The sequence below is a fragment of the Stomoxys calcitrans genome, chromosome 5 (genome assembly GCF_963082655.1).
Source record: "Stomoxys calcitrans chromosome 5, idStoCalc2.1, whole genome shotgun sequence".
Classification (NCBI taxonomy): Eukaryota; Metazoa; Arthropoda; class Insecta; order Diptera; family Muscidae; genus Stomoxys; species Stomoxys calcitrans.
In genome coordinates, this window is record NC_081556.1 from 83,357,459 (window position 1) to 83,382,299 (window position 24,841).

Below are 24,841 nucleotides of genomic sequence, written 5' to 3' on the forward strand. Positions count from 1 at the left end.
ATATTTTTATTGTTATGATTATTACTGTTATAAGTATCATAATGTAACGCTTCGTTATAATGGTTTAATGTCTACTACACTAAATGCAGAACAATGGCTTAAAGGAAGCCAAAAAAACAAAAAAAAAACGACATATTTATACCAACGTTTCCATGGCCAAAAAAAAAAAAGTCAAAATGAATAACATCAACCCAATAAAGGTTAACAGCAATTTCCTAAAATGTCTGGCATGGGAGTGACTGCATAAGGTACAAAAAATGGTCACGGCCATGTGGCCATACAACAAACGGAAGAAGGGCGCAAATGGTCTAAAAGTCATGTAACAGTCGTTGTTCGAAATAATACAAAAGGAGAGGAAATGATTTATGCTTTTGTTTATTGCATTCCACCCTACCTTCAACCCGTCCCATACCATCATCACACACCACCCACCACCACTCCCTCCAGCAATCACAACTCAACGCAATGTTCTAATAAAAATGCCGAAATGTATGCTAATCAAATGGAAATTGTTCTTCTTCAAAGAAACGGAAGAACAAAGCAGAAAAAAAATCCCAACAGGTGTTACAGCCATCAAAAGCCATTTGGCAGGTCCATAAAAGGTAGATGAGTAATATTAATATGCTCCCCTGTATATTTATATAGTGTCAATGTTTTGCAAATGACTTTGAAAATGTTTGCCAAAGGACTTACAGACATTAAGGCTAAAGGCTAATCATTTATGGGTTATGAAGAATAATTCCAAGGAAAAGAGATTATCATTTCTTAGGTCGGAAGCTAGCAAATGGTGATTGGCAATGCTTAGGGTAGCAAAGGTAGAAAATGTTGTATTCGTTAGATTCAAAGAGAGTTGAGCCTAATGATTGCATGAATTGCATATGATATACTTAGAACCCTAAAAAAAATTATGAATTTGAAAACTATATCGCATTACATCTATCATGTCAATATATATGACCAGTAAAAAAGAATAATGACCTTTTATAATGTTACTTTGCAGATATGCGGCCTATCTACCTACCTTATCTAATCTTGAGACGGGCTGTTCATTATGGTTCGAAGGTATTTGCCTAAATATCTATTAATGGACAATTTAATGGACAATTTTTGAAATTGACCAATATGGAGGACAAAGTTTCACATCGTGAAGGACATAGTTTCGTATCGACGCTGTTTGCTATACGTACCATGCTAGTGACACTTTTGAGATATACAGCCATTATTAACTGGCTGTATATCTCAAAAAAGCTAATGGCACACCGCACAACAATACAATTGTAACATTGCTTTCACTCTATATTTGGTCTGTCCATGTTCTGCGATTCAAAATGTGAGAGCAGTGCAAATACTGCTTGGAGAGTTTCACTCATTACTTTACTTTAATTGTCTATGACAGAATATTTGTTCCACTAGCCGAACGTAGAATAGCGCTCCAAGAGCCTCGATCTTCTGCGCTCATTCTTAAATCTCTAACACCAAGTTTCCAGGTGTCTCCCACCACTTGATCTTTCCATCGGGCCTTTGGGCTTCCCGGTTTGCGTGTACCTCCGTGTTTGCCTTCAAAAGACTTCTTTGCTGGAGCTTCTTCATCCATTCTGACAATATGACCTAGCCAACGCAGCCGTTGTATTTGCTTGTAAATATGCTATCGTCGTCATGCAGCTCGTGGTTCATACGTTGCCTATATTCTCCATTAACACAAACTGGTCCATATATTTTACGAAGAATCTTTCTCTCAAATACTCCAAGAACTGCCTCATCTGCTCTCATAAGTACTCATGCTTTAGAACCAAAAAAAAAAGAACGGGCAGTATCAGTGTCTTGTATAGTGTAATCTTTGTCTGTCGAGAGGTGGCCTTGTTTCTAAACTGCTTACATAGTCCAAAGTAGCATCTGTTTGCCAGTATTATTCTTGGCTTAATCTCAAAACTGGTGCCATTCGTTTCGATTACGGCGGTGCCGAGGTAGATAAAGTTACTCACTGTTTCAAAGTTGTGGTTCCCAACTTTCTCCATTTTCTTTATCTGCTCGGTTGTGCAAGGCTTTTCGGGAGAAGAAACCATCCATTTCGTCTTATCTCCATTTACTGCCATACCCATTTACATTAACTCTCTTTCGATTCTTTCAAAGGCTGCAGTTACTTGTTCCGGTGACCGACCTATGATATCGATATCGTCGGCATAGACGAGTAGCATGTGTTCTCTTGTGATTAGTGTGCCATGTGTATTCATACCTGCATCTCGTATAATCTTCTCCAGCAGGATATTAAAGAGATCATACAATAGGCTGTCTCCTTGTCTGAAACCTCGTTTGGTATTAAATGGTTCGGAGAGATTCTTTCCTATTCTTACTGAGGAACGCGTATCAGCAAGTGTCATCCTGCAGAGTCTTATTAATTTTGCAGGAATACCAAACTCAGACATGGCTTGAAATATCTTTGAACCTAAAGAAGTATCTAAGGCGGCTTTTTAGTCAACAAAGTGATGATAGGTGTTGATTTGTCTTTCTCGGGTCTTTTCTAGGATTTGGCGCAGTGTGAATATCTGGTCTAGGGTACATTTACCAGGTCTAAAGCCGCATTGATAGGGCCCAATTATCTCATTGACTTAAGGTCGTATTCTTTAACACAGTACGTTCGAGAGTATATTGTATGTGATGGGGAGGAGACTTATTCCTCTGGAGTTGGCACATTCCGTCTTGTCTCCTCTCTTGTGTACGCGACATAGTATGCTGAGGTTCCAATCAACGGGTATGCGTTCTTCTAGCCAGATTGCGCAAATAAGCTCTTCGGCGCCGCAGTTGGACACTGGCAGTTGGATAAAATGTTATTTCCATATCCTCAGCATGATATTTGTGTCAGTCGCGGTATTTTCCATGGCGTGGCCAATATTTTGCCACTGAGCCATTCTATCATCGGAACTTGAAGTGTTTTCTTCAAGCAGTTGGGTCAGTCGAGAGGAGCATGTCGCTGCCATTTGTTGTGTTTACAGCTTTTCAATGTCCAGCTTCCGTGCAGTGTCAGATCGTATCCGATTTGGCAGAAATTTTCTACAACGGCTTCTCTCATGACCTTCAACATACTTATCTAAGATGGTCTGAATCGTTCATCAGCTTGATACAGCTTCCATATAAACTGATCTCCCGATTAAGCTTCTTGAGCGCCCCTACAAGGCGCAATTCTTATCAGAATGAACTAAAATATTACACAATGAATAGTCACCATTCATTTATGGTCCAAATCGGACTATAACTTTATATAGTTCAAATAGGATAACAGTTCTCATTCAATATTCTTTGGTTGCCTAAAAAGAGATACCGCGCATAGAAATCGACAAATACGATCCATGGTGGAGGGTATATAAGATTCGGTCCGGCCGAACTTAGCACGCTCTTACTTGTTATATTGAAATGTGGTGCTACTAACTACCATGTTTTTTGCCGCGGTGAAATCTATCAGCCTCAACCCATTACTGGACGTTATCTTGTGGAGGCTAAACTTTCCGACTGTTGGACCAAAAATGTCTTTTTTCCCTATCTTCGCATTAAAATCTCCCAGAACGATTTTAATATCATGGACGGGGCAGCGGTCATATTCTCTCTCTAGGCGCTCGTAGAAAATATCCTTGGTCTGCCGTCTTTGTCTTCCGTCGGGGCATGGGTACAAATAAGGCTGATGTTGAAGAGTTTGGCTTTTATGCGGATTGTGGCTAGCCTCTCATCCACTGGAGTAAGGCTGGAGACAAGGTGTTTCAGTCTCCGGCTAACCATAAATAAACAGCCAATTGCAAGTCTCGTGTTATGGCAGCTGTAGTATAGTTCGTCATCGTTTGGTGTTGTAGTGATGCCATTCCCAGTCCATCGCACTTCCTGTAAGGCCGTAATATCTGCCTTGTACTTCTCTCATACATCCGCCAGCGCGTAAACTGCACTTTCTCTACAAAGAGTGCGGTGCAGATCCGCAAATCATGGTCCTTTTTTCGTTTGCGTGGGTCGTCAACGTTGGGGGGGTCCGTTTTTACTATTCCTTTGTTTCTCATAGTAGTTGTCATAGTTTTCCGGGGGCGGGTTACTGGCCCAGCGCCCCAACCGCATGGGTTTTGTGGAATCTTGGAGGAAGCGGCTAGCCACAAAGAGGGATTGTGTCGAGCCGCTTGCTCCAAGATCCGACGCTCGCCCCCAGCCGCCCCTAACCAGGGAACAGACGCTGATGTTGGCCATTGGTTATTTGAAGGCGCCAATAACTCGCCTTGTCATCTCGAGTATCATTGGCACTCAGTATTTAATTAAGAGCCAGTGCCATCTGACTCCTCACTGAGACTCTCCTCTCGAAAATCGCTGACTGCCCGCGGCCGCGTTTGCAGCTACTCCGCATAAAAACGGAGCTTTCCACCATCCGCAACCTGTGGACGCGCCCGGTAGCTTTCAGCCAAGCTTCCAGTGGTAACGATGGACACCACACAAGTCGGAGCTCAAAGTTCCAGCCTGTGTGGTGCTCATAGTTATCCCGTAACGGCCCGATCATCGACCGGCATATACTCTGCTATTCGAATATGCCGGTGTGAGCGTGAAACTCTCCACTCGGTATTTACACTGCTGTCTGCATAGCATGGGCAGACCAAATATAGCGTTAGAGCAATGATACAATTGGGTGGCTGTGCGGAGTACCATTAACGTCTGCAAAGAGATGTGACTATGCGGCACAATGTTCGGACTCGCCTCTTGAAAGGTGGTCCCATATCATTGAGCTTAAATTGAATCGGACAATACTCATTGGTAGGAGGGAATTTCCCCACAGTTTCTCAATTGAATATTCGTGGGCAATTTTAAATTCTTTGGTCTATATTCACAGCTTCAATAGTTCCCCATTTGACGTAACAAATAATTGTTTTATATTTCAGCAATTACTTTAAATGTTAACGGCTTAAGCAGTTAAACTTTAAAATGGTGGTGGCGTTGCTCATGCATAGTCATTAACCTTTAAGAGTATTAGTGTTTGAATTCTATAGGTTATGTTGCAAGTGTGCGTTGAATGGTTTTATAACAAAAAAAATTTATAAAAGTTTTTAAATTGTGTTCATTAAAAAAAGGTAAAGCACACCAATATGGCTTTCATGAGGTTTATTCATCCACATATGGATTCACATTAAAAATTCCTGAAATTTTTGGGGATGTCAAAAGTTTCTAGTTATGAAGCTGACAAACCTTTCATCAACATATGCATCACACATGCTGTCTAGTTCATAAAAGTTTATTAATTTTAGCAAAAATGGAAACTCCGAATTAAAGGCAACAAATCAAAAGCCCTATTAGCAAAGTTTGATGTTGCGAACTAGATTAGATGGTTATAGTTTTAAGAACAAATTGTGATTCTTTAGTTTTTTTTATTGATATTAAAAACTAACTAAAATAACATGCAAAGAGTTTGTGATTATTAATAACTCATTATAATACATTGAAAAAAAAAATGTGGAACATTTTTTACAACGACTAAAGTTGAGACATTTGATGTAGATATTAAGCAAAAACAGGTAAGTTCGGACGGGCCGAATCTTGGGAGCCCACCGCAATGGATTCTGGTAAAAACTGGGAGCTACAGTTGTTAGAAGTCATAACAGAACATCTCATGCAAAATGTCAGCCTAATCGGACAAAAGTTGCGGCTTCCAGGGGCTCAAAGAGTCAAATCGGGAGATCGGTTTATATGGGAGCTATATCAGGTTCTTCACCGATTTCGGCCGTAATTGCCACATTTCTTGCAAGTGATAACAGAACACTATACACAAAATTTCAGTCAAATCGGACAAGAATTGCTTGTTCCAGGGGCTCAAGAAGTCAAATCGTGAGATCGGTTTATATGGGAGCTATATCTAAATCTGAACCGATATAGACCATTTGCAATCCCCATCGACCTACATCAACATTAAGTATCTGTGCAAAATTTTAAGCGACTAGCTTAACGCGTTCGACCGCTATCCAAAATATATATACTTTATGGGGTCCCAGATCAATATTTCGAGGTGTTAAAAACGGAACGACTAGATTAGTATACACCCATCCAATGGTAATGGATATAATCATATGATCATTATATTTAAAAAATTGGGTTTAAATATGTTTTTGTTATAGTCTGAATTCTAACTAAAAATCCTTAACAATTAACATTCGAATTTTCTTATCTAACAATTCAAATCTCTGGACATAGGAAGAAATAAAAATCGATTTCAATTACGAAATTAATTGATCAAATTAATTTTTTAATTGAAACTGCTTCAGTCACGAAAATGATAATATCAATCACGAAAATGATAATATCAATGATAAAAGTGATTAAAAAACAAGTAAAATGGCGTTAAGTTCGGCCGGGCCGAACTATGGATACCCACCACCTCGGGTATATACGTAAACCACCTTTCGTCAAAATCCGGTGAAAAATGCATACCTTATGCCCCATAGCAGCTATATAGAAATATGATCCGATTTGGACAAAAAAAATCGGACAAAAATTTCAACTTCCAGAGGCTCAAGAAGTTAAATTGAGAGATCGGTCTATATGACAGTTATATCGAAATCTGGACCGATTTAGAGGAAGTTTCAGAAAAATGTCGAAGGACCTAACACAACTCAATGTACTAAATTTCGGCGAAACCGGACAATAAATGCGCCTTTTATGGCCCCAAACTATATATCGAGAGATCGGTCTATAAGGCAGCTATATTCAAATATGGACCGATCTGTGCCATATTGCAGAAGGGAATCGAAGGGCTTGACTTCACTTACTGTCCCGAACTTCGACGATATCGGACAATAAATGCGCCTTTTATAGGCCCAAAACCTTAAATCGGGAGATCGGTCTATATGGCAGCAATATCCAATTTTGGACCGATCTGTGCAATATTTCTGAACTATATCAAGGGGCTTAACTTAACTCATTGTCCCAAATTTCGGCGAAATCGGACAATAAATATGTCTTTTGGGCCCAAAACCTCAAATCGAGAAATCGGTCTATATGGCAGCTATATTCAAATCTGGACCGACCTGGGCCAACTTGAAGCAGAATGTCGAAAGTCCTAACACAACTCACTGTCCCAAATTTCATCAAAATCGGATAATAAATGTGGCTTTTTTGGGCCTGAGACCCTAAATCGGAGGATCGGTCTATATGGCAGCTATATCCAAATCTGGACCGATTTGGGCCAAATTGACGATGGATGTCGTAGGGCCTAACACAACTCACTGTCCCAAATTTCAGCAAAATCGGACAATAAATGTGGCTTTTCTGGGCTTAAGACCCTAAATATCAAGATATAGTCCGATATAGCCCATATTCGAACTTAACCTGCTTATGTACAAAAAAAGAATCTGTGCAAAGTTTCAGCTTAATATCTCTATTTTTACAGACTGTAGCGTGATTTTAACAGACAGACGGACGGACATTGCTAGATCGTCTTAGATTTCTACGCTGATCAAGAATAGATGTACTTTATAGGGTCGGAAATGAATATTTCGTTGTGTTGCAAACGGAGTGACAAAATGAATATACCCCATCCTTCGGTGGTGGGTATAAAAATGTCTATTCGCTTAATAGGAAAACATGTGTATGACCGAATTAATATGCTAAGAAGTCGGAATGAAGGTAAAACAGCTGGAGAACAACAAGGCAACAGTAGCTATTCGAAACAAGGTTTTAGGTGGGGAGGCAGCTCGTCGTGTGATCTCTTTAATGTCTAACCGAATAAAATTTTACTTTATGGTGGTGTGAATGTGCAAGGCACACTACTCGCAGAAGAACATGCCACCTATGCCTATGCCAACGACTTCAAGGTCTGTATCTGCAGCCATTGAAGACATCCAATAAGAGTCAATTGAAGTGGGTCGTTTAGTAAATGGAAATAAAAGAAAGTGGATGCAGTCAACGCTTGAAATGCCCTGGAGCCCAGACAAAGAAAGGAATTTAGGAACTTTGAGAGAAACCGTACAAGTTTTGAAACAAGACGAAGAAAAATATTTCATTCGATTCGGTCTCATTATTTTATTGTGCGAAACGCAAACATTTTGTTCACTTTGAAGGGTATGAGTTCGCCAACAAGATCAGGTTGTGATACTCCAGAGAATTATAACGCAATTGTACTATTCCGCTTGAACTTGAACGACTAAAGTCGTTTTTTTAATAAACTCAAAATCAAATGCTTGCCATCGCTGGCCTTAAACGTAAAATTTTTAATATTTGTCTGTTTGCGCTTTCTTTTTTTGTCTTAAAATCTTATTGAGATAAAGCATATACTACATTCATATATACATTCATATATTTAAAGTAAACAAATAATGCAGTTTTATGCAATAGTTTATTTTTCGTAATATGTTTTAAAATAAATTCAAAAAATAAATTTAATTAGCGCAAAAAATGCAATTTTATATAATAACACCAAAAACAGAACAAAAAAAGTATTCATCATTGATGTGCTATCATCAAAGTCAAATTCAAATATTATTTGGGAATCCCCCTTTTCTGTTTTATTTAGTAAAGGAGGCTTTGCCCTTGACAGCAAATATTTAATTTCATTGAAAATATAGTTTTTGTCAAAATGGGTCGTAAGCAAAACGAGGTTTCTGATGAGGTAAAAGTTTTGATAATAAAACACCACAGGAATGGTTTAACTCAAAAAACTATCAGTGAAATATTAAATAGACCACGATCTACTATACAATCCATCATCAGAAAGTGGACAGAAACGAAAACTGTTGACAATAAACCAAGATCTGGTCGACCAAAAGCACTTTCAGTTGGAGATGTGCGTTGGCTAGTGCGGCAAGTTCAGAAAACTCCGAAGACAAATGCGACCATTCTTCGTAAAAACACTATGGAATATTTAGGGAAGGAAGTTACTACACAAACAATTCGAAATACACTCAAAAGGCATAGTTACAGAGGAAGAACTGCACGTAAGAAGCCCTTTATAAATAAAATAAACCGAGTGAAAAGGCTAAACTTCGCAAAAATGTATGTAAAACAGCCCGAATCATTTTGGAAAACAGTCATTTTTGCAGACGAGAGCAAGTTTAATCTTTTTGGGTGCGATGGAAAGGTCATAGTGTACAGAAAACCAAATACAGAGCTTGAAGAACGAAACACAGTTGCTACTGTAAAACATGGTGGAGGTGGTTTAATGGTTTGGGGGTGTATGGCGGCTTCAGGAGCGGGAAATCTTGAAATTATTAATGGAGTAATGGATCATAAGTATTACATTGACATTTTAAAGAGGAATTTAAAAGATAGTGCTGTAAAACTTGGGCTTGGTAATAACTTTCAATATTATCAAGATAATGACCCCAAACATTCTGCTTTAAATACCAAGATGTGGATGCTGTATAACTGCCCCAAAGTCATTAAAACTCCTCCTCAAAGTCGCGACTTGAACCCAATTGAACATCTTTGGGAACATCTCGAACGCAAATTGAGAACGCGCAATTTTTCGAGCAAGAGTCAAATGCAACAGGTGATAATGGAGGAATGGACTAATATAGACCAAAATATAACCGCTAAATTAGTCCAATCGATGTCAAACCGTTTAAAAGAAGTTATAAGACGCGGTGGTCGAATAACAAAGTATTAATTTTTTTAAATTATGTTATTTATTTTTTTGTTTTTTTGCAATGATGAATACTTTTTTTGTTTAATTTTTTGTGTTCAGCTGTAAAATGGCCCTTTTTGTTCCAATAAATACTATTTTTTTCTTTAAAAACAATGAAATTGTGTACATATATATCACACAAGCACTACTGCATCATTAGTTTAATATGTTTTTATTCCAATTGTCTTTTGTAGACTTATTAAAAAAAAAACATTGAATGATGAATACTTTTTTTGACCGCTGTATGTGTACTCGGCCAGCTAGAAATTTTCAAGTGAATCAATCCATAATGATTTGTTTTATTAATTTACAATACATGATTTATTTATTTATATTTTTCATTAGAACGATTATACTAAACTTTAATTATAACATAATTGAATATATTTTGTGGCATGCTTTAAGGCAAATATGTGGCACTTAAAAATTTTATGTATCAAATTGGGAACAAATTGTATAATTGAATTTTGCCTTAAAATTACCCCTGAAGCTGAGGGAAAGAAAATGCTAATTTATGTAATATGTAAACCCAATCAAGAATTTTTATATATTGGTAAATATTTGTAATGACTTAATATTAAATTTTGTGGCAACAAAGTGACCATAAATAAATTCAATGTTGTTGAGGCATTGCTGTTGAAATATTTTAAAGAATGCCTGGCATTTAGTCATATAATTCAACTATTTTATGTATTTAGTTTCTCTTTTTACTTTTACCAAAATGTGGTTGTACCTTCATTCATATCGTAAATTTAAAGCCTCTTATATCCGTAAAGTGGACCTTTCATCTTGTCTAAGCAAACCTGGGCCTAAACACATACAATTTAATTAGTTTTTGCTAAATCTCTGCAGGATTGCAAGCAACATTTTCCGCCATATTTTAGCTCAACTAATCTTTTTGAAACTTCAATATAATATATGTAAATGTACTCGTATTAGGTATTCCCCCATTGAATATTAATTTTATAGCAATACTCATGATGGTTATTAATCTTAATTACATTCTCATTGTAGCATGGTTGCAGGTGTTCTTCTTTAGCAAATTAATGTTTATAAATATAATAAAATTTTGTGCCATAAGGTAATTACACCAAAAAACGAAAACAAAAAGTCATTAACTTGTAGTTTATTGAGTAACAAATACCCCGCAGGCTTTAACTCATTTATAACTGAAATTTATAGCTTAGAAGGTAAAGAAATAAGGTAAGCAATGCATCGGAGAGAGTTAAGAAATTAATTTTAAATTAGATCCTTGTAAGAGAAACCTTACAATTTTAGAATTAGATATATTTCAAGCAACCCCACTGGCAGCAAGCATTTTTGTATACATTTGGCATCTCTTTCTGCCAATTGAAGGGATCCATCACATCTCATCCCAAGCCATGTAAAAACTTCTCCCCAAGGAGGTGTCGCACTGGGGCACGCCTCCCTGACTCGGCTATTATGAGGAGGTCCTTTAGATATGAGCTTAAACTTGAATCGGGCCAAACTCATTGATATGTTAGAAGTACTAGTATGCCCCTGTTCAGTAATGGGATGTTCATGTCCAAATTTGCATTTGTATCCTATCCCATTTGAAGTTATGTTCTAATGTAAGAGTTTTGTAGATGCTTGCAATATGTGTATTTTGTTTCCTAGAATTATGGTCCAAGAAATTATGATCTAGGACCAAAGGTAAACCGGTCCGCCTTTGACTCTGAACAGCTGTTATTGAATCGTGGCAAGTAACAGTCGTGGGTTCGATTCCCTTCAGAGTGATAGTTTGTTGCTATTGTGGTAATACTTTGGAGTCCAATTTGAGAATTACAATGTCTGGGTTCAAATCTCAGCATGAACATCAAATATGTTCAGCGGTGGTTATGCCCTTACTAATGCAGGCTACATTAGTGAGTTATCCTGCCATATTAAAACTTCTCTACCAACTGTTGGCGCTATGCGGCACCCCGTTCGTACTCGGCATACAAAGGTAGGCCCCTTATCATTGAGCTTAAACTTTAATCGGACTTCACTTATTGATATGGGAGAAATATACGCTGCTCCTTAATGGAATGTTCATGGAAAATTAAGTAGAGTTATCCAACTCACTGTCCCAAATTTCGACGACATCGGACAATTAATGCGCCACTTATGGGCCCAAAACCTTAAATCGAGAGACGTGTCTGTATGGCAGCTATATCTATATCTGAAACGATCTGACCCATATTGCAAAAGTATGTCGAAGGGCTTATCAAATCAAGACCGATCTGTGCCATATTTCAGAATTAACTTTATTTACTGTCCCAAATTTCGGTGACATCGGACAATAAATGCGCCATTTATGGGCCTAAAACCTAAAATCGAGAGATCGGTCTATATGTCAGCTATACCCAAACCTGGACCAATCTCCACCAAATTGAAGGAGGCTGTTGACGGGCCTAACACAACTCACTGTCCCATATTTCAGCAAAATCGGATAATAAATGTGGCTTTTATGGGCCTAAGACTCTAAATCGGCGGATCGGTCTATATGGGGGCTATATAAAGATATAGTCCGATATAGCCCATCTTCGAACTTAATCTGCTTATGGACAAAAAAAAAAGAATCTGTGCAAAGTTTTAGCTCAATATCTCTATTTTTGAAGACTGTAGCGTGATTTCAACAGACAGACGAACGGACATGTCTAAATCGTCTTAGATTTTTACGCTGATCAAGAATATATCTACTTTATAGGGTCGGAAATGGATATTTCGATGTGTTGCAAATGGAATGACAAAATGAATATACTCCTATCCTTCGGTGGTGGGTATAAAAAAAGAATCTGCGCAAAGTTTCAGATCAATATCTTTATTTTTTTGTACCCTACACCACAACTGTGGTACAGGGTATTATAACTTAGAGAATTAGTTTGTAATACCAAAAAGAAAGAGAGATAGACCCATTGATAAATATACCGATCAACTCAGAATCACTTTCTGATCCGATTTAGCTATGTCCGTCTGTCTGTCTGTCCGTCCGTCTGTCCGAATGATCATCTTAATTTGTGTACAAACTAAAGGTCACAATTTTCATCCGATCGTCTTCAAATTTGGTATGGGTATGTTTTTCGGCCTAAAGATGAAGCCTATTGAAATTGGAAACAATCGGTTCAGATTTGGATAAAGCTCCCATATAAATATATGTTCCTCCGATTTGCAGTAATACTGCAATAAAATGGTCATTTTTCGACAGATTCTCTCGAAATTTGGCATGAAGGATTATTTTATGACTCCCAATATAAATGGTGAATTTCATAGTGTGTATATTATACAAATCGGTTCAGATTTGGATATAGCTCCCATATATATGTTCATCCGATTTGCTGTAATAATGCAATAAAATGGTCATTTGTTGAGCGATTCTCTTGAAATTTGGTAGGAAGGATTTCCTTATGACCCTCAATTTTACTGGTGAATTTCATAGAAATCGGTTCAGATTTGGATATAGCTGCCATATATATGTTCCTCCGATTTGCAGTAATACTGCAATAAAATTGTCATTTGTTAACCGATTCTCTCGAAATTCGGCAGGAAGGATTTTCTTATGTCTCTCAATAGTAAGAGTGAATATTATACAAATCGGTTCAGATTTGGATGTTGCTCCCATATATATGTTCGTCCGATTTGCAGTAATACTGCAATATAATGGTCATATGTTGACCGATTCTCTTGAAATTTGATAGGAAAGATTTTCTTATGACCCTCAATTTTACTGGTGAATTTCATAGAAATCGGTTCAGATTTGGATATAGCTTCCACACATATGTTCGTCCGATTTGCAGTAATACAACAATAAAATGGTCATTTGTCGACAGATTCTCTCGAAATTTGGCAGGAAAATTTTTCTTATGACTCCCAATAAAACTGGTGAATTTCATAGAAATCGGTTCAGATTTGGATATAGCTCCCATATATATGTTCCTCCGATTTGCAGTAATACTGCAATAAAATTGTCATTTGTTAACCGATTCTCTCGAAATTTGGCAGGAAGAATATTCATATGACTTTCGATATTACTAGTGAATTTCATAGAAATCTGTTCAGATTTAGGTATAGCTTACATAAATATATATCGCCCGATTTTCACTCCTAGACCCACTGCAAGCGCATTTATTGACCAATCTTCCCAAAATTTGGTACAACGCTTTCCTCGATGAATTCCACAATATCCATAAAGTTCGATCGAAATCGGTTCAGATGTAGATATAGCTCCCATCTCCCGTCATTTGTCGAGCTTTGCTCGAAATTTGATACAGTATTTTTAATAACCTATCTGAATACATCCGCCGAGGTCCATCAAAATTGGTTCAGAATTAGATAAAGTCCCACTTTTGTATCTAAGGGTAGGTGTAGGGTATTATAAAGTCGGCACCGCCCGACTTTTGCCTTTCCTTACGGGTTAAAGACTGTAGCGTAATTCAACAGACAGACGGACGGACATGGCTAGATTGTCTTAGATTTTTACGTTGATCATGATTATATATACTTTATAGGGTCGGAAATGGATATTTCGATGTGTGGCAAACGGAATGACAAAATATACCCACCCCCATCTTTCGGTGGTGGGAATAAAAATATAATCCATATTTGTATTACCAAAGCTAACCACAACATTTTCAATTTGGTTTGGCCAAGATCCTCCCCACAAAAATGAAAAGGCTTAAGATATAATTAAAAGAAAATATAAACTACCTTTAGAGAACATATTTTTTAGTTGCCTTCTTAATCCTTATGCAAATTTAATTAAAAACGAAAATATCTAAACAGCACAAGTTGACATAAATTTATTATTTTCTTTTTTGTGACACATAATAAAATATTCCATTGCCTATTTTCTGGACCATTTTAGCCATGTTGTTTGTATAAAAAAAACAACAACAAAATTCAAACACAATAATAACTGTGTATATCAGGATTTATTCTTTTGACATTTAGCCCTGGGATATGAGCTGAATAAAATACAGTCTAACTTTATCATAAATTCCCATTTTCCACACAGTTAAAGCAGTGTTTTAAAGTTTGGTCTTGCAAGTAACAGAATTGTTTATTCAAGAGCTTGCAGTATTCAATGAAAATATCATATGCATAATATGTTCATATTTAGAGCATATATGCATTAATAATTTATTGAAAAGACACTTTTTTCTGTGACTTTTGAAAACAATTTTTGCAAAGGTCTGCTATGCTGCATAGGATATTAAATATTTCATAAGAAATAAAAATAAAAGACAAACAATATAGGCAACGGTCTTTCTGTTCTCTGAATATTCCAATTTTTGGCTCCAACCGTTTGTTGCATGGCTTTGGCATTGCGTAAAAATATCCTAACTGTGAATTACAATAAACAATACCACCTTCACATCATTCATAATCATTTTTTACATAATATTTTGTTGATGGCGACAGATTTCTATGAAATCCCTTACATCAAAAGATTTACCAGAGCATTTTGACACAAATGTAGAAAATCTTGGGTGCATGTGTGTGTGTGTGTGTATACATTATGATACGTTCTTAACTATAAATATTTGCTTGTCATAAATTTTGCATATCCTTAAATGTAAATGTGTATTTGTTAAGCTTGTTGTCACATCTCCACTGTATGTTGGCTTAAAAATGAATGTAGGTTGCTACTGCTTTTTCGTTTTTCATCAGAAAGGGTTGTCCAAAGGGTTTTACATATCGTTGGTTTAGTCTAAAAATGGCCTAAGTCGATTTTTTGTTACTTTATGGGAGGTGGAAACAAATTGTTTATGAAATCGTTATAAATACGCCATTTGCAATTATATCCACCTGATATTTTGAGGGAAGGTGCATCTGACATTTATCTTTCTCAATAAACAAAAAACGTCATTTTGGAAAAAATTGAGTTAGGTCCTTTTAATATCAAGCAATCGATATTCTCCATAAGTTATGTTAGTTTAAAATGACACTTTGTCTTGTAAATAATCTCAGCTAGACTATATTATCCCATTGTGATGGTATAGTGGCGACAGACCAGGCCTATGGTGGGAATCGAACCCACAAACCCTGCACCGGCAATCCGAGCTCGCTATCAACTCAGTTACTGGGGCGTCTGATGAAGCTAACATATAAACCAATTCCGCAACATGTCTTCCTAAGCCTCTGATGGGCCCCTAGAGTGTGAAATTTGGCTGAAACATCCCTACCAAGTTTGGTCCAAATTGGCGTATAACTCGATACAGCTCTCATGTAAACCAATTTCCCGATATGACTTCTTGAGCCCTTTTAGGGCTCCATAGAGGGCACAATTCTTGCCACATTTGGTTGTAATTTAGCAGGAAGACCATTTAAGCCCATATAAAAAACGAAATAAAGAAAGGAAAAAGTCAGGCGGTGGCGACTACATAATAGCCTACATATGCAAAGTGCAAATTTTGCCCATGAACATTCCACTAAGGAACCGGGGCAAACTTTTCACATATCAATGAATGCAGTCGGATTCAAGTTTAAGCTCAATGATAAGGGACCTCCTTTCAAAAGCCGAGTCCGAATGTCGTGGCGCAGTGTGAAACTTTTTTGGAGAGAAGTTTTTATATGGCAAAGTACCTCACAAATGGTGCCAGCATTAAGAGGGGAAACCCACCGACGAAAATTTTTTCTGATGGTCTCACCAGGATTGGAACCTAGGCGTAGAGCGTCAAATGCGGACATGCTAACCTATACGCTGTGGTGGAGGGTATAATAAGCTGATAAGCAGAAGGAGACAATTTTCATTCAAAGGAAAAACTTTGGGGTTAGGTTAAGTTTAAGTGACAGTCTGCCATCAGACTCACTTAGACTCAGCCATCTCGTTGAGAGATCTGCGACAGTCGAGGGCGGTTTTTGTGTTCTCCAGGGATTTAATGGCTGCCTGGCTGTCTGAGAAGATATTTATGCCAAACGTTACAATGAAATTATACCTTTGCCATTCCACCACTTCCTTAATTGCAAGGATCTCTGCTTGATACACACTGCAGTGGTCAGGTAACCTTTTCGATATGACCACTTCTAGATCTTTAGAGTACACCCCAAAGCCCACCTGATCGTTTAGTTTGGAACCGTCCATAGAAGTCTATGTAACTGCTGTTACCAGGTATATCGTAGTTCCAATCGGTTCTATCAGGAATAGTGGTACAGTAATTTTTATCAAAAAGCGGCTCAGGTGGGGTGTTACCCACACTGCCTGGAACATCAGATATTGTATCAAGGCTAATACAGTGTCCGTAGCCGCCACATGAACAATGAGAAAGCTCCCTTTACCTCACAGCAGTGGTCGCTGCAATTTGGGTAGCCACAATGTCTAGAGGCATAAGATGAAGCATTAAATTCAGTGCATCAGATGGTGTCGTCCTCAGTGCGGCTGTGATGCACAAAGAAGCCATCCTTTGGATTCGGTTAAGTATTGAGCAGTAGGTGGATTTTTGAAGCGCCGTCCACCAGACCACAACACTATATAGCATTATTGGTCTGATAACTGCAGTATATACCCAATGCATGACACGCAGTCTAAACCCCCAACTTTTGCCAATGGTTCTCTTGTGATACCACAGTAGCGACAGACCAAGGCTTCCGGCGATAATTGAACCCACGACCGCTGCACTGATATTCCAAGGACGCTACCAACTCGGCTACCGGGACGTCCAATTGCCACGTAAGTGTAAGATGGGCCAAGGGTAAGAAAGGCAAGAGTTGCCTTTCTTACACTTACGTGGCAATTGGGCGCCCCGGTAGCCGAGTTGGTAGCGTATTTGGATTACCAGTGCAGGGGTCTTGGGTTCAATTCCCGCCAGAAGCGTTGGTCTGTCGCTTCTGTGGTATCACAATGGACTTAAAATTGTCTTAGTGAGTCTGTAAAGGACTGCCACTCTTACTTAACCAAACCTACCCTTACCAAAATGTTGGATCTGAAGTTAAATTTCCTGTTCAGCAAAACACCCAGTTATTTTGCTCTTTCTCTAAATGCGGCATTGTCTCTTCTCAAGGAGACAGGTGCCACTGCAGGCTACTTGTGTCTCCTGCTGAAAAGAACTACTTCTGTCTTGCAAGAATTTATACCTAGACCACTTTCGGTAGCCCACTTTGCTGTTGCATGTAGAGCTTCCTGAAGTATATCTTTCAGAGTGTTGGGAAACTTTCCCCAAATGGCAATTGCCACGTCATCAGCATACGCGACCACTTTTACGCCTTTTTCTTCCAGAGACAATAATATATTGTTAATGGCTATATTCCAAAGTAGAGGAGACAGTACACCTCCTTGAGGTGTTCCTCTGCTGACGGTTGAGGTTAAACATGTAAGAAGGCGTTAAGTTCGGCCGGGCCGAACTTTGGATACCCACCACCTCGGGTATATATGTGAACCACATTTCGTCAAAATCGCATACCTTATGCCCCATAGCAGCTCTATAGATATCATCCGATTTAGACCAAATGCTTATAAGTACATGTCATTGTTCAACCGAGAGATCGGTCTATATGGCAGCTATATACAAATCTAGACCGATCTGAGCGAAATTGAAGACAAATATCGAAGGGCCCAATACAAGTCATTGTCCCAAATTTCGGCGACATCGGACAATAATGCGCTTTTTATGGGCCCAAAACCTTAAATCGAGAGATCGGTCTATATGGCAGCTATATCCAAATCTGAACCGATCAGGGCCAAATAGAAGAAAGATGTCGAAGGGCCTAAGGCAAATCACTGTCTCAAATTTCAGCAAAATCAGATAATAAATGTGGCTTTTATGGGCCTAAGACCCTAAATCTGAGGATCGGTCTATATGGCAGCTATGTCCAAATTTGGACCGATCTGAGCCAAATTGACGAAGGATGTCGAAGGGCCCAATGCAATTCACTGTACCAAATTTCAGCAAAATCGGATAATAAATTTGGCTTTTATGGGCCTAAGACCCTAAATCGGCGGATCGGTCTATATGGGAGCTATATCAAGATAGAGTCCGATATAGCCAATTTTCGAACTTAACCTGTTTATGGACAAAAAAAGAATCTCTGCAAAATTTCAGCTCAATATCTCAATTTTTAAAGACTGTAGCGTGATTTCAATAGTCAGACGGACAGACGGACGGACATGTCTAGATCGTCTTAGATTTTTACGCTGATCAAGAATGTATATACTTTATAGGGTCGGAAATGGATATTTCGATGTGTTGCAAACGGAATGACAAAATGAATATACCCCCATCCTTCGGTGGGTATAAAAAAGACTGCTCACATAACCTATTTTTTATCACTTCATTCTGCTTTGATGATGAACACTTAAAACCGTCATCAGGGTTGAATCGGAGGTATACTCGTCAATGCTTCAATTTTCGAAAAGTGTTTGCTCCATATATTCAGGACTTTCTTTGTATCTGTAACCAGTTACCCATTTTCACTTCTGCTGAAGCGTACTGCATGTAGCGTGGCCATGAGTTGGATCTTTGGATTTTATCCTTGCTCCTGAGTACAATGATCTTTTCACACACACTAGTCTTTCGCTCTACATGTTCGGACAGATAATTCTCCCCTTTATATCTCACAAAAGTCATACAAAACCCCTGGTAGTATCATGGTTTCCTTGAGGGGGCTCCTGGCAGCCAACAATGGATTTCGCGCCACTGTCCATAGCACAAGCAATGCTTTGCCATTGTGCAGCATTATTATCGGGTAAGTGAGATATGTCGTAATTTTGTCCATTCGTTGGCAACACATTGAAAAATCATTAAAAAAAGTAGTGTCAAGTGTAATAATGTTCAACTGTTTAATTGAAATGTTACATAAGGGGATTTAACCGCATCTCGCTCATTGCATATTTCAAAAACTATTTCGCATTTTTCGTAACCCTTTTTCGACATGTCTAGCATAGAAAATATTTCTAAATTCTATAACTTTGGTGGAGTAGCTGGTATTTGTAGGTATTTTGGGCATGCACGTTATGTAGAGCATGTTAGGTAATGGCTGCTGGTGGTGAGCTCTTGGGGGCCCCATATACCAGTGTTGTATTATAATGTAAACTTTACGATTTTGCAAACACGTAAATACCAAATGTTTCAATATACTTGTTTTCATTGTCATTGACATCTTGTTTATAGACTCGTAGGTATATTGGCATTGCTATTGCTGTTTTTTTTTCAGTACTGCTTATGTGCTGTGTAAATATTTTTGTTCTCCTATTTGTAGTATACTTTCGGGAAAGTAAGCTGTTTTTTTCTCATTGGTGCAATACAAAAAAGGTCGGGAAAATTGGCATTTTTTATTTTGCCTAATACTTTTGGTAAATAGAAAAATATTAGATTTCCCCTGCCTTGCTATGACACAAAATGAAAATTCTAGCTGTACAAAAAAAAAAAAAAAAAAAACAAACAAATCCTTTTGAAAACAAGTGTCACATAAAAATTCTATTTGATATGTATTTGGTATTACATAAGACCTTACATTGAAGAATGTGGTGGTGTTTGTGAGAGCTTGTGGCTTATTTTTCATCTGGAGTTACTATGTAAAGTATGACATGAATCTGTTTAGACCATAGCCACAGGCAGCGAGACGACATATTGTTTGGTATATTGGAATTTAATCTTCATCGAAATCATTGCGTTGCTCATTATGATGATTTAAATGAAATGTCATCAGCTCAACGAAACACGAGCATACTTTTAGGATTTGTAAAGTATATTTTTTTTTTTTTGCTAGAAAAATGTTACAAAATATTAATGTCTGCCTGCTCCTTTGTACTTGGCCGCAAGAATTTTTCGGGTAAGCAACAAAGAATTCGTCAGAGAAACAATGTGAGATTAATAAATCTTTTTGGAAAATGCTAAGCCTGTTTGAACATACAAAGAAATCTTTAACTTGAGTTGCTACGTAACCATATGTCTGTACTACAGGCGTAAATATTCTTAGAAATTGTAGGAGTAGCAAGGTTATGAAGTGCTGCTGAGGAAATACATATTTATGAAGTGGTTGGAGGCATTTAAGGCTCTTTAATTGAGATGGGATTTGAAATGGATCTGACACTAAGGCTGCTTGACGATGTAAAAAAAGGTTCTTTGAAATCGGTCCTTCCAACTGTTACACATGAATAAAGGTGTAGCTTTATTCAGTTTAATACCATAATGATGGTTTTCATTGGAGTTTTCAATGCAGAACCATTTTTTGCACAAATAATCTTTCTAAGAAATATTTATAGAGTTAAAGAAGTAAATAAGATTTAAATTTTATGTTAAAAGCAAACATTTTTTCTAAAGGCGAAATCCTTCTTTCGACAATGGAAATCATGAATGAAAATTGTCATATTGTATAGGAGTTTTAGTTTTTCGTGGAAGAAAATGTGCCTTCAAATGGAATTGTTTTATATTTCAACCTGTCTAAGAGTATGACAAAATCCGGATGATTTGGGTGATGGCCCAAAGCAATGTAATGACGAACGAGTTACCAGGCAACATGGCTGCACGGGCTAGAGGATTGTCATCAGTGAACTTGATGCCAATCCTCTCGACTTTCAAGTCCACGCCGTCTAAAATAAGAGCGTTAAACGAACCGCCAAACAATTGAAAGAACGATAAAAATCCTTTGAGTGGATACAAATCTTTACATGGTGGGTCTCTTGCTGATGATATATAAAAGAAATCTGTACGGTTTTTGTTGTATTTATGAGATACTAGCTGCACCGGGCCTGCTCCGATGCGTCTTCTTTTGCAATATATGGCACACATTTTTCTTTTGAGCACTTATATTTGACAATTTAAGAGTTTTAAGTGAAATACTTTGCCGCTCTTCTCTCAAATACCATTTATTGTATTTTAACCCCATATTGCCATTGGTTAGAGGGAAGTTTATGAAATGAGGCGTATCCAAATCACTTGGCCCCAAAATTGGTGTAAAAGTCAGGTGGGTTCTGGTAAAACGTTTAGAAACTTTGCCTATGGTAAAAGATGGGTCTTTATTAAGAAAATTCCAAATTTCGTTTAAGACAAAAATGTTTCGTTTGCAGCAAAAGATTGTTTGTTACAGGAAAGGTAATTTGTTGGTAATTCTTGTATCACTTCCAGTTGACGTCTCGGAGGATCGGTCTATATGGCAGCTATATCCAAATCTGGACCGATCTGGTCCAAATTGAAGAAAGACGTCGAAATGCCTATCACAACTCACTGTCCCAAATTTCAGCAAAATCGGGTAATAAATGTGGTTTTTGTGGGACGTAGGCCCTAAATCGGAGGATCGGTCTATATGGCAGCTATATCCAAATCTGGACCGATCTGGGCCAAATTGAAGAAGGACGTCGAAATGCCTAGCACAACTCACTGTCCCAAATTTCAGCAAAATCGGATAATAAATGTGGCTTTTATGGGCCTAAGACCCTAAATCGGCCGATCGGTCTATATGTGGGCTATATCAAGATATGGTCCGATAAAGCCCATCTTCGAACTTAACCTGATTATGGACAAAAAAAAAAAAAGAATCTGTGTAAAATTTCAGCTCAATATATCAATTTTTAAAGACTGTAGCGTGATTTCAACAGACAGACGGACATGTCTAGATCGTTTTAGATTTTTACGCTGATCAAGAATATGTATGGATATTTCGATGTGTTGCAAACGGAATGACAAAATGAATATACCCACATCATTCGGTGGTGGGTATAAAAATGCTTGTGTTTACAATACCACAAACAAAAAACCTCATAACAAATGGGGTCAGATGTTTATTTGTAGAAAAGTTTCGCAGCTAGAACCTCTAGAAGATCAAATTTTCATAATTAAGTAATGCAAATGCAAATTTGGCCATGGACATTCCCTTAAGGAACAGGAGCAAACTCCCGCATATCAATGATTGCTGTCCGATTCAGTTTCAAGCTCGCATAGAGCTCAAGGGGCCTCCTTTTTATAGCCGAGTCTGAACGGTGTGCCGCAGTACGTAACCTCTTTTGGTAGAAATTTTTCACAAGGCATAATACCTCACAAATGTCGCCAGCATACCTACCGCTGGAATTTTATTCTGATGTTTTTGCCAGGTTTCGAACCCAGTTTTCTAACTGTTTGATTGAGATAGTTTTATTTAATTCCGATTCCCACTTCAGTTACCCTTTGTAGGTTTTCTGTGTTCTGTTAAATCTCAGAAGGGTATGCACCTATCGTTTGGTGTTATTAAAGAATTTTCTGTTTCCCAAAAACTTCATTTCTCTTATTAAAGCCACTACACCATATATTTGTTTGCTTGCTGTATTTATTTGTGCAAATTTACCTTTGGCATTTCTTTTCTCATTAAATATTTCTCTTGGCTTTGTTGATTCGTTTTCTCAGTCAATTTATAATTCCAGAAACGCAAAGCAAAGCATACTTTCAGGTTACCTAATTTAAATAACAAAATATCTACTTTTTGACGCAAACCCAAAGCCAAAATTCAAGTAGGCAAAGAAAAAGGTCTCTCTTTCAATCCCATTTCAGTTTTCATAGCTATTGCAATTTTAAAGTAATCCCTGAATATTTAAAAATAAAAATCAACATACCTCAATATTTTGCTCCATGTTCTCCTTATTGGCTACACTTGCCTTATCTTTGGTCACATTGTTGAGAATTTGTTTGTTATGCATCGCCAGGCGTTTATAATCCTCCTCCTGTTGTTGGGTTTCCTCACGCAACTCCTGCACATAGACATCGGTCTGCTGTTGGTGCTCCTTGAGGGCGGCTAATTCCAGCTTAAGTTGTTGGAAATCACTACGAATGGTGGTTAAATCCTCCCAACTTTGGGTGCGTGTTGCCACATCTCGCATGGCATTGCTGGCAATTTGTTGCAATTCCACAAGTTGTTTTCGCAGCTCAGACACAGATTGTTGCAGCCATTCGATGGTAAGGCGTTCCTTGTTGCCCGAGGAACTCGCCGTTTGGCCATTGCGTAATTCTTGAACTTCTTGTCTGGAATAATGGGAAAATGAAGTGCCATGCATGTGAATTAAATGTGAAACAGTAGAGCTTATAACCTTAAGAGGAGTAAGATAAAAAATAAATCAATCGAATCCAACAATTTAAACATTGTTAGCCTTATAAAATTTGACAATAAATTTTGGCATACTGGCATACGATCCCATGATATTTGAAACAATTATTGAATTACATAAAAAAAAACTCAAAAGTTCTTTCAACACGCATTTGAATTATCATGAGGATGGAGTAAATATACAGTTTATATATTGCTTGCCTTAAAATATGCAACACATTTATTATTACAATGAAATCTCCCTGATGACTGCTATGCTATGCTTTTTCCTATTTTTTTTAAGCCATATACAAAATGTTCCTAAATCCCTGTTGGTTTATTTATTTGCTCTTGCACACAGCATCGATCAATTAAAAATACATTAATCAACATTTAGAGTACACATACGTATATACACTTTAAAGATTTTGTAAAGTAAATCCCCCACGTTATACTTCAACAATTTTTTTGTGAAGTCTTTGGAACAATGGACTGACTGTAAATGCCACAAATACTCGTCTTTTCAATAAAGTGTCCTGTTTATGCCTTGGAGAGTTTATGTGGGAGAAGCAAAGAAGAAGTATGATAGGTTTTTTTTTTCCTTGCAACTTCTAGATTCTTTTAAGATAATTGCTTTTGTCTAAAATAGAAGCATACTTTTGGGCATATCCATCAATAATAAAAAACAACTTTTAGCCAAAACAATTTGGGGTTTTTATTTTAAATTGATTTAAGATTGTAATCTATAGGAATGGTGGTGCGTCCTCTATGCTATTTTGGTATCTTTCGAAAGCTGTTGAATCTCTTTTCGCTCCCGTTAGCAGATTGTTGAACACATTGAAGTGACAACAAAAAAAAAAAACGAAAAGTTACAACTTAATTTTTAAGTGGTTAAAGGGAAAAATCGTCTGTCAAACTTTTGCCTGTAAGATTTCCAACGGCAAATAAAATTCAATTTGGTTAAAAGAATTTCTAATAAAGAGATGTCATTGTCAATTGGTAATGGTAGTGTGTTAAACTTCGAAAAGCTCAAAATAGGATGGGACTTGTAATGGATTGGAATTAATTAACAACGTAATGATAGGAAGGGGCAAGAGTTTTACATCCCAAAAAAGTTTATATTTTGCAGGTTGAAAATTTTAATTATATAACTGGTGGAGAATACGCATTTTCGTATGCGTCTTCTCAATTTAAGTTAGAGATTATATGATACAAATGTGACACAAT

General features: G+C 37.5%; 1 protein-coding gene across 1 annotated transcript in view; it reads right to left on the reverse strand.

Moving 5' to 3' along the window:
• The window catches only part of LOC106088602 (protein scabrous), an 80,195-nt gene that overhangs the window by 38,129 nt on the left and 17,225 nt on the right, over positions 1 to 24,841 (reverse strand). The window contains exon 2 of the mRNA XM_013254192.2: positions 23,148 to 23,553. Coding sequence (XP_013109646.2) covers positions 23,148 to 23,553 — 406 coding nt within the window. The remainder of the gene's footprint in view (positions 1 to 23,147; positions 23,554 to 24,841) is intronic.